General features: G+C 52.7%; 1 protein-coding gene across 3 annotated transcripts in view; it reads right to left on the reverse strand.

Annotated features, from left to right (window-relative positions):
- The window catches only part of MYO18B (myosin XVIIIB), a 285,741-nt gene that overhangs the window by 247,317 nt on the left and 22,709 nt on the right, over positions 1 to 15,715 (reverse strand). For 2 of the 3 annotated variants that reach the window (XM_017498142.2, XM_017498140.2), the window contains exons 5-11: positions 15,638 to 15,704; positions 14,789 to 14,901; positions 12,185 to 12,361; positions 7,553 to 7,751; positions 5,917 to 6,059; positions 4,688 to 4,788; positions 1,173 to 1,236 (exon numbers count right to left, since the gene is read on the reverse strand). In XM_017498142.2, the coding sequence (XP_017353631.1) occupies positions 1,173 to 1,236; positions 4,688 to 4,788; positions 5,917 to 6,059; positions 7,553 to 7,751; positions 12,185 to 12,361; positions 14,789 to 14,901; positions 15,638 to 15,704 (864 nt within the window). Of the gene's footprint in view, positions 1 to 1,172; positions 1,237 to 4,687; positions 4,789 to 5,916; positions 6,060 to 7,552; positions 7,752 to 8,365; positions 10,045 to 12,184; positions 12,362 to 14,788; positions 14,902 to 15,637; positions 15,705 to 15,715 lie in introns of those variants that run through there. The other variant, XM_017498145.2, reaches the window with a different exon arrangement.

Below are 15,715 nucleotides of genomic sequence, written 5' to 3' on the forward strand. Positions count from 1 at the left end.
TTTTTGTGGCACCAGGATATCCAATTATTCCAGCACTATTTGTTTCCCCGGCATATATGTTTGAAAAGAGGCTTTGGAGTGGAAATTATCTACTTCCCTCTATCTGGTGAACTCCTATTCATCCTTCAAAACCCAGGCTGAATGTTCCCTCAGCTAAGAAGTCTTCCCTGGCAAAGGCCAAGTCACTCTATCAGCTATCCTGTGGTGCCCACAGCATTTTGTGCAACCTCTGACATATTCTTATCTCATGTGATTGCATTAATTTCTCAGTCTATGTTTCTGCTAAAATGAAAATTCATGGAGGAGGACCACAATCCTACCACTCAACACAGGCCCGGCATAGGTGGTGGTGCAGGTATTCGGGGGAGAGGCGAGAAAACAATGGTTAAAATAACTGAATAATAAAATATCAAACCAGTGAATCATTTGCTTCTTTAAGCAATGAAATACCTCTCAGCCCCACTGGTAGACTACATTCATCAGAAAACCATCGCTGAGCCGGGCACGGTGGCTCACGCCTGTAATCCCAGCACTTTGGGAGGCCGAGGCGGGTGGATCATGAGGTCAGGAGATCGAGACCATCCTGGCCAGCATGGTGAAACCCCATCTCTACTAAAAATACAAAAAAAAGTAGCTGGGCGTGGTGGCGCGTGCCTGTAGTCCCAGCTACTCCGGAGGCTGAGGCAGGAGAATTGCTTGAACCCAGGAGGCGGAGGTTGCAGTAAAGAAAACCATCGCTGAGTGCACCTACCCCAGTTAAACACCAGCAGCATTTACAAAGAGCACACTTTAGGCCACGCCCTGTTCTCAGCACGTGATGCACCATTTCACTTCACCCCCACAACTACCCTGAGGCAGATTATTTTGCTGAAGAAGAGACGAACATCCAGGGAGGTCAAGGTCAGGGCTGGGGCTTGAACTAGACAACGTGATTCCAGGCCCTAGTCCTACCTCTACGTATACTACATCTGGTTTCTTAATTTGTCCAAGTCTCCTTTCCGCAGTAAGCCCAGACCCTACAAAGGCAGCCCCTGACTCTCCCACATGACCAGCCCCTGCCGCCTATGAACCCCGGTATCAAGGAGACAAGCTGCAGGGGGGCTCCGCATCACCCTCCCATCTGGCCCCAGGGACACAGCCCCACATCCCACCCCAAAGGACTTCCTCCTTACCTTGGACCATGCGCCCATGCCAAAGGAGCTGCTGTCTGCCACGTGGTGGAGGTTCAGCTCCGTCCTGGAAGCACAGAAGGAATGAGGAGTCAGGGGGCACTGTCCACACCGGGCCTGGCAGGGCAGGTGGGCGTCACAGTGTGAGGCTCCACGCCACTGCCCAGGCACCCCAGTGGCTGTCCCTGGCCTTGGCCCCACTAACTCTGCCCTGGGACATCTTCGATCTCCCAAATATTCCTCCCTCACAGCCCTCACTTGGCTCTTCCCGAAAGCCAGGAAATCCCAGAAGAAAGAGTAGCAGAGGAAAATCAGGAGGGCGGGGACGGACCCCAGATCTTCTCATCAGCTGGGTGAGCTCACTCAGGGGCAATAAGGAAACGGTCAGCGCGAATGAGTCCTTGCTGCGTGCTGAGTTCTAAGATGACTCAAGACAGCCACACCCCATGGGTACAAATATGATTTCCATTTTGCAGTTGAGAAAACAGAGGCCCTGGGCGTGAGTACTGCCCCGGACTTCACAGCTAGCCAACACGCAGCCAGGAGCCGAACTGCGGTCTGCTGGCCCCTGCAGCCCTCACTCCACGCCAGCCTGCCACGGGCGCCTCTACCGGCCTCAGTCTGCACTTTTTGAACCAACGCGGTGTGTAAGGCTCCTTCCGGCGTTCAAACCGCAGGTTCCTTCAGAGTGAGACCTGCAGATGGACCACCCGCTTTTGCAGGCTTGAGGAATGCACGCCAAAGGGGGGTGAGCATGGCTATGCCCCTTGTCCCCTCGAATCACACTCTCTACTCACAAAAGCATTGTAGAGCCCAGCCTAGGGTCCCCAGTCCCCATGTGGGTTCTAATTGGTTCCTGGAAAGTGGGGCTGACTCATCAGTCTCCGGCCAACTTGTCTGGTTCTGGGGTCTTCAGTGTCCTCTCCCTGGATTCTCTACAGACCCTACACCCCTCTCTGCCTCGTGACTTTGAAAGACTCTCACCAGAGAGGCTTCAAGTTCAACCCCAGTGCTGCCATGCAGCGGACAAGGTAATTCTCTTCTCTGCAACTAACTTTTCCTTATCTGTAAAATGGGCCCCCCCTCCACTTGTCTCCCAGGATTAAATGAGATATTGTACATAACCTCACACTGCCGGGCTGGCATGGAGTAAGTGCTCTGTGTTTTCCTCATACGCTCTTCTGTTCACTGGAAATTCAATCTGACGAGTCATTAAGAAGCATCTACCCGGTGCCAAGGCCAAGCCCTGCGCTAGGTACTGGGAAGGCAGAAAGAAGGATGGCAGGGCCCCTGATGCAAAGATCTCCCAGTCCACCTGGTGAGGAAGGGAGACCTGCACACCCAGCATGGCAGGTGCTTGAGCCAGAAGCACACACCAGACACCAAAATGGTAAAAAGGAGAAACTGAGGAGCAAGAGTCAGGCAATGTTCCTCTAAGGAAGAGATTTCGAGTAGGGTTTTGAAGGATGAATAGGAGTTTGCCACATGAGTGCATGGGAGAAAGAACATTTGCCCAGTGGGAACCAGTTTTTGACCTTTGGAAGCCTCCAGGGGGGTGAGGGACCAGGTTGGCAGCAGCAGAGGCAGAGAAAGGGAGGTAATGGAGGGGTCACCAAGGAGCCTTCAGAATGACCATGACTCCCTCCCTGCAAGGTCTGAGTTGCTCCAAACACTCTACTCTCTTGGGGTCTCTGAAACTCATCTGGACGACCCCTTCCTCTCAGAGGCAGCTTTGGCCTGGCTTCTAAGGCTGCCAGACTCAATAAGGATGCCACCAGCACGGAGGGCCCCTGGCCTGGGCCCGGCTTGGAGTGAAGGCCTGGCACCCTCTGCTGGCTGCAGTGGAGCCTCACCCTTCCTGGGCCCACCCCAGGATAAGCCCCCAAACCCCCTCCCCAGCAGGCAATGCTTCTCTCCCCAGAGCCAAGTGCCACCCATGGGATACAGATGAGAGAGCCCCAGTTTGGGGCTCCAGAGCCAGAACGGGGTGATGTGTGTGTCCCTCAGTATTCTGAGACAGGAGAAAACGGAGGCCCCAAGATGTAAGGGCATGGGCTGAAAGTGGGGCTCAAACACCTACATTCAGGCTCCGCCCACCTCTTCCTTCCCGCATGACACCCTCACTACGCGCCGCACACGGCGCCTGCTGCCTCGACATGTGATCTCATTTAAATGTCTCCAGGGCTGGCGCTAGTAGGAACCCACTTTACAGAAGGAGAAACCAAGGCTCAGAGAAGCCCATGTGGGGCAAAGCCAGGATCCGATCCATGTCCTTCTGAACCCAAAGTCATTCCTTTGGATGACCTGGTCAGGGCCTGTGGGGGATATCAAGGCAGACCAAATCCTCCCAAATCTACAACAAACACAAAGCATTCGCCAGGCCCCGGCGCTGTTTTAAGGACTGTCTACCTGTTCGTTTTTTAACCCTCACCACAACACTGCGCGATAGTCGCAGCTATTTTGTAGATAAGAAAAGTCAGGCCCAGAGAGGGGAAGTCACTAGCTCAAGGTCACACAGCCAATGAGTGGAGAAGCCAGCATGAAAATTCACACAGCCTTGTCCTCGAGTTTCCGGTCCTTGTCGCTCTACTATACCACCCTACTCCAAGTTCTTCTACAGGTTCTCAAGACCTTCTAGAAGCTTCCCTGCTGCTCAGTTACTATCACTCTGAAAACCGGGAGTTCCCGGGATGCCCAGGACAGGTTGAGGCTGCCCTTCAGATGCAGAGAGAAGGCCGGGGAACAAACAGTGTTGGGGTTAGAACAGGGCAACCACAAATTACCACCCCTCACGTGGGAACACCTAGTTTTTCCTCTCCCTGGAGCTTCATGAAGACCATGCATCCATCCAACAGAGGAGGGAACCAAGGCTCTGGGAGAGGAAGCCGCATGAGCTCCATGCCTAAGGATGCCCTGTAGATCTGGGGAAGGGCAGAGATGGCTTTTTGGGCCACCTCCTCCAGGAAGCCCTCCAAGATGAGGCTTCCGTGACTACCCAGCTCACTGCTCCACTCAGCTCCAGGTCTGTCCTGAAGCACCTCATGTAGACACACCCTACCATACACCCAAAGCTCCCACAAAAGTTTAGAAACTTCTGGAAGATGTGGGGGTCTGCTGTCCCTCTCCCTCTTCCTACACCGTGGTCAGGGCCAGTGCTGACATACCACTGTCACAGCAGACAGCCTCCACTCCCAGCATTTATAAAGAGCTGAATGTATATTATCTCACTGAATCCTATATGTATTATCTCACTTAATCCCATAAGGTCTAGGCAAGGTGTTGTTTCCACATTACAAAGAAAGAAACTGAGGCTCAGAGTGGATGACATGTGACATGTGACCCAAGTCATCCTGCGTGTGAGCTGTGGGTACCCAGGCAGCTGGAATCGGAGGCCATGTTCCTATTCCCTGGGTCCCGTGACCTCTCAGTGCTGGGCAGAAGCTAAGGCTGGACCCCCAAAGAACAGGTGCCCTTTGTGGCAGTGCCCTCAGTTGTCTCTACCTGCCGCAAGTGCTCACCTGAGATCCAGGTCCAATCCAGCCAGCATCTGGGAGAAAACCTGGAAGTTACTTTCCCCTTCCGGCTGCCGGGCCACTCGGCTCTTCTCCAAAAGCATTGTCTGCAGGGAGACAGCACCCCATCAGCACTTTGGGGACATCTGCTCGTGCCTAGCACCCAGCCACCCAGAAGCCCCGTCAGGGTGCCCCACTCTGATCCACTCTTTGAGGCAACATCTCAGGTCCAACTTTCGCTGTCAACCTCTAAGTCAAAACCTCCGAATCCTTTGTCTCCCTGATTCAGAGTCCACCTAGGAAACCAACTAACGCAATAGATTTATTCCAATTAAGGCATCAACGGTAATAACAATCAAGGCCACCCTCCAGCATATTCCTTTTTTAATAGAAGCCTTTAATACCTTAACCCGAATCGTGATTAAGGGTAGGATTTCAGGGCCAGGACGGAAAAGGGACTTATTTGGCATGGAGGGGTTTTCCTTGAGTCTGGATATTACGCCAGGTCCGTGTGCAAACAACCCTTCTCATAATCTAATCCTACTTTACGTTCCAACAGAACGTTTGAGGGAGACGGGGAGGGGTGCCGATGATCTTGGAGATGAGAAGGAACTGGCCATGTGTTCGTCACACCCGGACTGCTGCGGAAGGCTGGCGAGTGTCTGTTTAATTTCAACTTGCGCTTTTAAGACCCGGCTAAGGAGAGGCTGAATTCCTATTAGCTCATGAATAGTTCATCAGGCTGGCTGGCTCCAGAGGGGAATGTTCCAGGTCACTGAGTGAGGTGGGGAGCCACTTGGCCCCAGCTAGGGGGTCCATGACCATTTCATTATTTTTATTATTATTACTATTTTTTTTTTTTTTTGAGACAGAGTTTCACTCTTTTTGCCCAGGCTGGAGTGCAATGGCACAATCTCGGCTCACTGTAACCCCCACCCTCCTGGGTTCAAGTGATCCTTCTGCCTCAGCCTCCTGGGACCTGCTACTATGCCCCACTAATTTTTGCATTTTAGTAGACGGGGTTTTACCATGTTGGTCAGGCTGGTCTCGAACCCCTGACCTCAGGTGATCCACCCGCCTCAGCCTCCCAAACTGCTGGGATCACAGGCGTGAGCCACCGCCGTGACCATTTCAGACACATCCCAGAGTCCTAGCGGGAGGCGTGGGCTCTGCTGTGCCGGGCTAGAGGCACCGCGGCCCAAGGGCCCCCTTGCACGTCCACCCAGAGGCCTCACCTGGAGCTGAGCAGCCGTGATGCGGCCTGTAGCGCTGAAGTCCAGTGACATCACCATGGCGAACCGGGTGGCGCTACGGCTGTGGGCCACGGACACCGAGCCGAAGGCCCGGAGGATGGTGAAGGTGGCTCGGATCTTCTCCACTGTTGGGGGCACGGGGCCAAGCGTCACTGATGTCCAGGTGCTGCCACTCCCACCTCGCACAGGCCCACCTTTACCGCGGCCCCTGCCTCTGCACCCTGAGGGCTTCCTGTGCGCTTCCCGCCATCCCCTCCCTGCCCCACCCGACTCTAAACCACATGCATTTCACTGAGCACCGCCTGCTGGGCTGACCCTGTACTACCAGCCCTGGCGTAGGGGAGACAGATTCCATCTAGAAGGGCCAGGGATAGGCACCATCTGGGTAACAGAGGCTGCCCTAGGGCTTCCCAGACCTAATAGAACCTAGAAAGAGGTGAACCTAGAAACATTCTGGGGCCTGCCCCACATCTTGGAAGCAGGCTGGCAAAGCCCTCTAATCTCCCCACTACTATTCATTGCATACCTACAATGCAACAAGCACTGTGCTGAGCACCTGCATACAGCCTGACCTGACTTCCACCCTCAGACACATACAATTCACAGCACAACTACATTCAGAGAGACTGTGCCTCTTCCCAGCTTCTAGCATGAGCCAGATAGAGAGAAGGTGTTCAGCAAAGCATTGCAATAATCCTGGTGGAGAAGCACTGTAGCCAGCGGTTAAAAGAGATTGAGGTCTGCTCTTTGCTGGTTATCCGATTTGGGGCAAATTAATTAACTAGCTAATTAACTAATTAATTAATTAATTAAATTTAGTCCTCATGTGGCTGTCATGACCAAAGGTTTTTTGTTGTTGTTTTTTGAGATGGCGCTTCTCTCGTGTTGCCCAGGCTGGAGTGCAATGACGCGATCTCGGCTCACCGCAACCTCTGCTTCCCAGGATCAAGCGATTCTCCTGCCTCAGCCTCCCAAGTAACGGAGATTATAGGCCTGCGCCATCACACGCAGCTAATTTTGTATTTTTAGTAGAGACGAGATTTCTCCACGTTGGTCAGGCTGGTCTCGAACCGCCAACCTCAGGTTACCTGCTCTCCTCTACGCTCCCTGGGCTTCTTCCCTAGCCTGCTCTGCCAGCACTTTTTGAAGAACATTCAAGTTTTGAACGTATGTACACTTCAATTTCCTCTCTGGCTATTAGTTTCTCACGAGTGTAGACTCTGCCTTTCTGTCTTCACTGGTCGAGTCACCTGTTCAGTTCAGCAGGTTGTGCACTGCCCAAAAACACCACAACCCACTACCCTAGACTTGTGTGCTTATATTAGGATGGTTTCCCAGCAGATGGCAGTCAAGTATCCGCTTCTAATAACATCAATGTATGATGATTGTTCTGCAAATGGCCGCCAATGTCTTGAGGAAGGAGTGCCTTATTCTAACTTCAACAAATGCATCTCAGTGACCCAGGGATAGCCCTGCTCAGCAGCCAGCAGGGGGTGTGCACGTATCTGGTGCTCAGTGAAGGCTAGCTGAATTAATATAAGAAAGAGCAGCTCAGCATCCCCTTCCAGCTCTCCCCATCCTGGCCCCAAGTCTACACATCACCTAGAGGCCACCGTACCTGAGACCCTGCCATCCAGGCTGCCTGCCATCCCCACCAGGTACTCCAGGACCTGCTCGCAGCAGGAGGTCTTCCCAGCGCCACTCCGGCCCAGCGCCACAATGCTCTGGTCTCTCCAATGGTTGAGCAGCGCCCAGTATGCCCGCTGGGCCATGGAGCCAATGTGGGCGGGCAGGCCATCCCGGCGGCTCCTGGGCACCTGTAGGAGGACCACAGGCATCATCAGCCTTCACACCCAGCCAGTGCCTAGGGAGCATTCTAAGCCAGTGCCCCGCCCCAGGTTTAGGACCCAGAACTGTGTCCCCGCCTCCCTTCCTACTCTGCGGGAAGAGCCCAACCTGTGTGTCTAGTCCCGCCCCCGGCTCACTGTGCGTCCTTGGACCGCCCATGCCTGTTTCCTGAGCCTAGGTCGCCTCTTTAGTTAGTCAGAGGCTTGAATGTCAGCTGCATTCGCCCACGGGATTCATCTCACTGGTTACTCAAAGCGTCGAATAGTATCTGCTTGAAACGAGGCAGCTGGATAAGTGGCATAATTATCCATTGTGATTAGTGATGTCTGCCACGGACGCAGGGAAGGGCACGTGGAGGGGTTAGTGGCATGTATGCTACATGTTTGCCGTAAGAGATTTAGGTGACACCTGAAACCCCATCTGCTTCATCCATTCATTCATACTTCAGTCAAATAATCCACTGAGGGTCTGCTACGTAGCAGGCACTTGGGCACAGCATGACACAAAATGGATAAAGGAAATTCCAGCCAATCACAAACAGATACCATTATACGCCTGTGACAATGGCTGAAAAAACACTTACCAGTCGCTACCAAGTTTTGGTGAAGATGACGAGCTACTGGAATTCTTATACAATGCCCATGGGAAGCCTGAATGATACAGTCACTATGGAAAACAGCCTGGCAATTTCTTCTACAGTGAGATACACACGTAACACATAAACCCACAACCCCTCTCCACGTATTGACTTAAAAGAAATCAAAACGTATGTTCATAAAAATTCCCTCTATGTCATTGGTTATATCGACAGTGTATTCAAAATCACCAAACCCTAGAACAATGCAAACATGCTTTAGCTAGTGAACTAGGAGAATCACCCATCCTGGTTTTAGCGACGAAAGTCTCATGTCCCAGAAAATGTTTTAGTCCCCAGAAAACCAGGACAACTGGTCACCCTCTGAACAAATACGCACGCTAGCGTCTCCATGAAACAAAATAAAGGAACAAACTGCGGATCGATGAAACCTCATGGAAGAATCTCCAACGCACTGCGCTGCCTGGAAGAAGCCAGTTTGAAACATTACCTACTGCACAATGCCATGCATATGATTTTTTTTTTTTTGGAAAAGGTAAAACTATAAGGACAAATAAAAACAGGTCAGCGGCTACCAGGGGTGGAGCTTGGGGCTGAGCTGACCACAGAGGGGCCCAGAGAACTTTTGTGGGTGATGGGAACTGTCTTGTAATTGATTACGGAAGCAGTTTCGCAACTACACACCTTCGTCCAAAACGCACAGATCTGTACACTAAAAAGGTGACCTGAGCTGTAATGTAAATTACACCTCAGTAAGCCTGATTTTTTCTTAAGTCCTTGCTTGGTGGAGCTTGCCTTCTGCTGGGAAGAGAGAGATGATCAACGAAAGAAGGAATTCCATTGTAGTGAACGGGAGGCATTTGAAAGCCACACGCCTGAATGAGATCACCGAGGAAGAGTGTGGGGACGGGGCAGTCTGACAGGGACAGCCAGGGAGACCACGAGGAAGACTGACTGGGAGGCTACTGGGCTGGAAGCAAAAGCAGGAGCATGGAGTCCAGGAGCAGAGGAAGGGTGTGTTTCCAGGAAGAGGTGGAGAAATGCTGCTGAGTTCATGAGTTCAATAAGGGGAGGCCAGACACTTGACATTGGACTTGGCAGCAAGGGAAGAGGGCAGGAGGTCACTGTGAGGTCAAGTGGGAGGGCACCAAGAGGAACAGAGGGATGGGCCGTGCTGCAGGAGGATATCCAAAACCCAGGATGCTGAGGGTCCTCACTGGGTCCAGCAAGGCCCCATCTGCCCTCCCTAGCGCAGGCCCTTGGCCAAGCTAAGGGCACAAACCCCGTGTGATGGCCTTCCCCTCAGCCTGGATGTCCAGCTTGGGGCTGGGGGTGTCCCCAGTCCACTGTCGGCCTTTCCTGCTCCAAGCCCCTGAGAAACAGTCATGAGTCCCTATCCTGATGGCAGACGTAGGGCTCAGCAGGACCCTGATGCAGGCAAAGGGGGGACATGCCCCCACACTGCCTGGACACAGCCTTAGGGCTTAAGGCAGGCAGTGGGTCCTGGGGTCTGAGCCCTAGAGCCCTCCCCCAGTCTGGAAAAACTAAAGTTCAAGGGACGGGCAGTCCCGTCCATCAGCCCACTCAGGCCCACTGCCTGGAGGGAGAAGGAAGAATTCTGCACGTCCAGATTCCTGAAGGCACTCATATGTGCGTGCATGCACATATGCCTTTGCATCTGCGTACATGTGCCCTTGCATGCATGCACACAGGTGTGCTTGAAGGCACATGCACACAATTGCTGAGGGCTCTGTTCACAGAGATGGTGCCCAGTTCTGTCCACCTGGACACGCCCATGCTCAAACTCACGTTCTTATTCACCGAGACCTGCACGCCCTCAGGCGCATGCCCAGACCCCAGCCGCCTGGTGGGGGCTAGCCCCCCAGTGAGAGAGACCCCCAGTGCCGCCCAGACCCCACCAGCCCATCCTCTAGGTGGTCTCGGCCTCACCACAGACCTGTGCTGCCACCTGGTGGCCACATGGGGAATCAGAGGTTGATCCAGCCTGAGGACAGGAGGTGTTTGGGGGTTTCAGTGTGGCAGTCAGGAAGGCATGAGGGAAGGGTGGGGACCAGTGCTGGATCCCATCCCGGGGTGAGGAAGGCAGGTAGGTGGATCTACCTTTAGGGTGTGTAGCAATGCCTGCACCTGTTAGCACTTTTGCCTAAGTTCTGATGCCTCAGTCTGGGACGGTGAGTGATGGGCTGCTTGCTATCAGGGCCTATGAAAACGTCCCTTCCAGCAATTTCCAGGGAGCCAGAGGAGTCACCAGGCCATTGGACAGCTCAGAGGCCCTGGGCTGCAGTAACAGAAGCCTAGGCACTCACCACAAGGAGGGGAGAGGGCACGTGCCAACCTCTGGCCCACCCAGAGCTTCTGAGGTCCTCCCAGGCCCTTGACCATGACAGCTGTGTGGGAGAAGCGAGTTAAGGGGTGGTGTGGGGCACTCTGGAGGAGAACCATCTTGGAGAGAGTGGAACAGGACCACTATCTCCCCTTATATCCCCTTTAATGGATTTAGCATTGTTCAGGGATTAGAGATGTGTTTGTCCCACGGGGCTCCAGAGGGCTTTTCATCCCCAATTGGCAGAGGAGAACATGGAAACCAGAAGAGGCATCATGATCTTTCCTAGACACCAGGTGTCCTAGGGGCTTGCGACTTCCCAATGAGTCCCCAGAAGAGCGCACAGGTAAGATGTCTCACCTCCGGCAGGCCTCCCTGCCTCCACGGAGCCTCTTCCCACCTGTCCTCCACCCAGCAGCCAAAGGCATCCTTTTACCACCTAAGACACGCACGTCACTGCTCTGCTAAAAACCCCAGTAGGGACTCTCTCTGAGCCTACTCTGCCTCGGGAGGCTGCCCGGTTCATAAAAAATAAAGAAAAATCCCCAGTAGCTGCCATCCCTTTCAGAGACAAAGCCAGGCTGATCATCCTGAGAAGCCACGCAGCTCTGTTCTGGCTTCTTCCAACCTCTCCCCCCTCCTTTGTTGAGGGCCTGTCTTTTCTTCCTAGAGGGCAGGCCTGCTCGCCCGGCATCTTCCCTGCTGCCTGGGCTCGGCCCAGTAGGGGACCCTCTATGATGACAGCTCAGTCGCTATGGACTGAATGAATGAATGAAGGGGCTGCGCTTCAGTGACTGCTGAGGTGCCTCGTGCGTCCACAAGGTGGCGCTTAAAGATTTCCTTTGCTCTTGTCCATCGCGATGGACACAAATGGGCCTTTTCTACACTTCCGAGGGAAAAAAAAAAATCAAAGCACAACTGAAGCTTCTGTTTCCCCGTTGATGTGGGCGCTCGGGCCTCCTGAGAGTCCAGCATGGGATGAAGAGCACGCAGGAGCGCGGGGCCCTGGCCGTTCCCGGCTCCTCTGCTCGCCCGTCCTGAGAGTTTAGTGTGCACCTGGCCGGGCCGGCTCTTCCCATCTGTAAAATGGGCTAGTAACAGTACCTGTGTTTTCAGCTGGATCTGTGAGAATGAGCTGAGTTAATACATGAAGGTGCATGAAGCACTGCCTGGTGGGGTTAATACTCATTCAGTATTTTCTTTCGTTATTCTTGTGATATTTAATGCTGTGGTTTCTGTCCTAATGGCGACTGATCATCCCCCCCCTCCCCACCCAACCCCAGGGAATGGAGGAATCACATAGTCCACACCGCAGGATACCCACAGTGCCACGAGAAGGATGCTGCTTGCAGAGAGGTGGACTGGGAGCTCTGCTGGCTCTGCTGCCACCTCAGACGCACGGGGATTCCCCACCCCCTCCTGCCCTCAGCTCCCCAACCCTGCGGCCCATGGTCCCACCTCACCTTCCCTGAGGAGGGCACCGAGGGCCCCCGGGGCTGGAGGACGATCAGATCAGGCCCCGTGCACGTGTGTGGCAGCTGAGCCCTGTGGCGCTGCAGAAGCGTGTTCAGGACACTGGATTCGTTGACACTGATGAGAGAGGCCAGGTCCTCGGCCTGGTCCAGCTCAGGAGGGTTGGCCTGTGAAATCATCACATAGCGTCTCCTCTGGCTTCCTGGGCCCCTACACACACACAAGCACACACTCTCACACACATTCACACACACACACGCATTCACACTCACACATACATTCACACACATGCACACATACACATTCAGACACACACATACACCCACACACACACACACACACCACACACACATATACACACACATACACTCACATACACGCATACACACATTCACACATATACATACATGCACACACATATTCAGACACATCCACACATACACTCAGACACACTCACATACACCCTGATACACCAAATACATACACACTCACAGACACACATACTCACACCCCCATAGACATACACACACATACACACTGACACACACACACACTGACACACATACACACTGACATACATACACACACAGACACATGCACTGACACACACACTGACACACACACACATGCACACACATATTCAGACACATCCACACATACTCACACCCAGACACTCACATACACACTGATACACCACACACATACACACTCACAGACACACATACATACGCACACCCGCATAGACATACACATACACACTGACACACACACACATATACACACATACACACCGACACACATACACAGACACTGACACACATACACACTGACATACACACACACTGACACACACTGACACACATACACACATGCACACACATATTCAGACACATCCACACATACACCCAGACACACTCACATACACACTGATACACCACACACATACACACAGACACACATACATACACCCCCATAGACATACACACACATACACACTGACACACACACGCATATACACACATACACACTGACACACACACATACTGACACACATACACACTGACATACATACACACACTGACACATGCACTGACACACACACTGACACACACACACATGCACACACATATTCAGACACATCCACACATACACCCAGACACACTCGCATACACACTGATACACCACACACATACACACTCACAGACACACATACATATGCACACCCGCATAGACATACACACACATACACACTGACACACACACACATATACACACATACACACTGACACACACACACATACTGGCACACATACACACTGACACACATACACACTGACATACACACACACTGACACACACACTGACATACACACAGTGACACACATACACATACACACTCTGACACACACACATACACACACACACTGAGCCCTTCTCTTGAGAGCCATGTGCCAGAGACCAGAACAGAGCACAGGGCCTCTGGACGGGAAGCGATGAAGCCCTGCAGAGAAAACAGGGCCACCCCTTCTCCTTGCCCTTTGTGCAGCCTACCGCGCACCCCCCTTCACTATGGTCCAGCCCCCAGTGCACCATGAGGGGAGACGCTCCCAAGACAGACTTGACAACGTTCAAAGCACTTCCTGAGTCGCTCTCCTCTTCTGGCTCTTATGGGGAAGCTCTCAGTCCGCTCCATGATACCCAGCAGTGGAGACCAATGACCAGACCACCTGGTTGGTCGCGTAGCTCATCATGCATGGACTCCCAGGAAACCGCCCGGACCCTTAGAAGCAAGGGGTGTGTGGAGCTGCGCCCTGACACATCTATTCTAAGAGGCATCCGATCATGCTTTCCAACTCCAGGGACTTTTCTGAACCTAGTACTCAGGGGTTTGGGCCAAGCTTGAGCCCTCTCACGGATCGGCCTTTCTTGCAAGGCCACTGAGCCTCTGGAAATTCCCAGCGCAGGAGAGGAAGCCTGAGGTAGGCAGAGGAGGAGCAGAAAGGAATGCAGATGAACAACGAGATGAACCCCTTCTAAGTTAGCAGGCTGTGAGGAGTGGAAAGGGCATGACAGAACCTTTTTTTTTCTATCATTACCCTGTGACTTGTCCTGAAAAGGATTTATGGTGCACAAGAAAAAGGTATTCAAAGCAATTTAAAGAGCAAAGATGAAAGAAACTTTGATGCCAAAATATAGGCCATTAGAATCTAGACTATGCTTAATGGCGAGCAGCAAATTTGGCTCTGAGTTCCCTGGCAGCCAGAGTGAAAACAGAAACATGCTCTGTAGTATGATTTCCAATATTTATAAAATAAAAAGCTGTCATTTTCTTGGGTCTATCAGAAGAACTCCCAGTACCAAGACCTGACAAACATGTCCCTTGATGCGTCCTCATTAAGGGAAACCACAGGACAGAGTGAATGACCCCCTAACAGTATCCCTCCAGTAGAGCAATGACTTCAGTGGGGTTCTTCACTATAACTCCCTCCAGGGCATCAAGCCAAAATGGTATTTCTAGTCAGGTACAAGGAAACCTCTTGCAGGGGTGGGGAAGGAGGGTATGGAACTGGTGGGCAGCAGGACAGGGGACTTACCCTATGGACATGCTCCTCATCCACCTCAGTGACGGTTTTGTCAGCATCGATGCAAAGTCTCACCCTTCCTGCTGGCAAGTCTGCTGTTCCCTCATCTGGCTTTAGCACCGTAGCTGGCATCCCAGAGAGAGAAGGTGGAAGGGGATGGGGTGGGAAAGGAAGAGGGGGTGGATGGGGAAGAGGGGAAAGAAGAGGCTCTGAGCGGGGCCAGCAAGCTTGGGAGGAGACTTAGGACAGGTCAGAAAGAGGCTGCATCTTCTCCATTTGGGGGTCGTTTGCATGGAGCTTTCTAAGTTGTGACCCCAAATCCTCTAAATCCAGGCTAAGTCTGACTCACCTTAGGCTTTTACCAGCTGGCACAGTGCCAGGCACAGATTGGGCACCCAGATAGTTGTGTACACTGACCTGGAATGGCAGATGATGGCATGCAAGCTGCCATCTCCCCATCCAGTGCCCATGGCAGACATCACTAATCAATCCTCTTCCCAGCTGCGTTTGGACTGGGACTCAGAATCACTTCTCAGTAGAGTGCAGCGATCAGCCACAGCCAATCGACAAAAGTAGGCTCAGGAGATCAAATCTATTGGCCCCTTGTACCAGACTCTGCATTCCTCAAAGAACACCATAGGAAGCAAGCGTGCTTGGTGCACATATGAGCTGCAGTAAATAACTCATCGTAAGCAAATAATGAGTTACAGGTAAATAACACACTATCAAGACGCAAATGCCTTTGAAAGACGGTCTCCACTGCTCCTCTCCCCTCCTTACCCCCGAAGTGTAATCAGGACCTGCAACATACGATTGGCAGCAGTAGGGGCACCCTCCAAAGGTACTAACGCCCCTACTTACCAAGGGTGAATCCGTCCTTCTGAGCCAGCCAGACTTTCTCTGCCTCATACCATCTGTCCTCAGGAGCCTGAGGACCAA

Source organism: Cebus imitator, unplaced genomic scaffold, assembly GCF_001604975.1.
Source record: "Cebus imitator isolate Cc_AM_T3 unplaced genomic scaffold, Cebus_imitator-1.0 Scaffold237, whole genome shotgun sequence".
NCBI classification, from domain to species: domain Eukaryota; kingdom Metazoa; phylum Chordata; class Mammalia; order Primates; family Cebidae; genus Cebus; species Cebus imitator.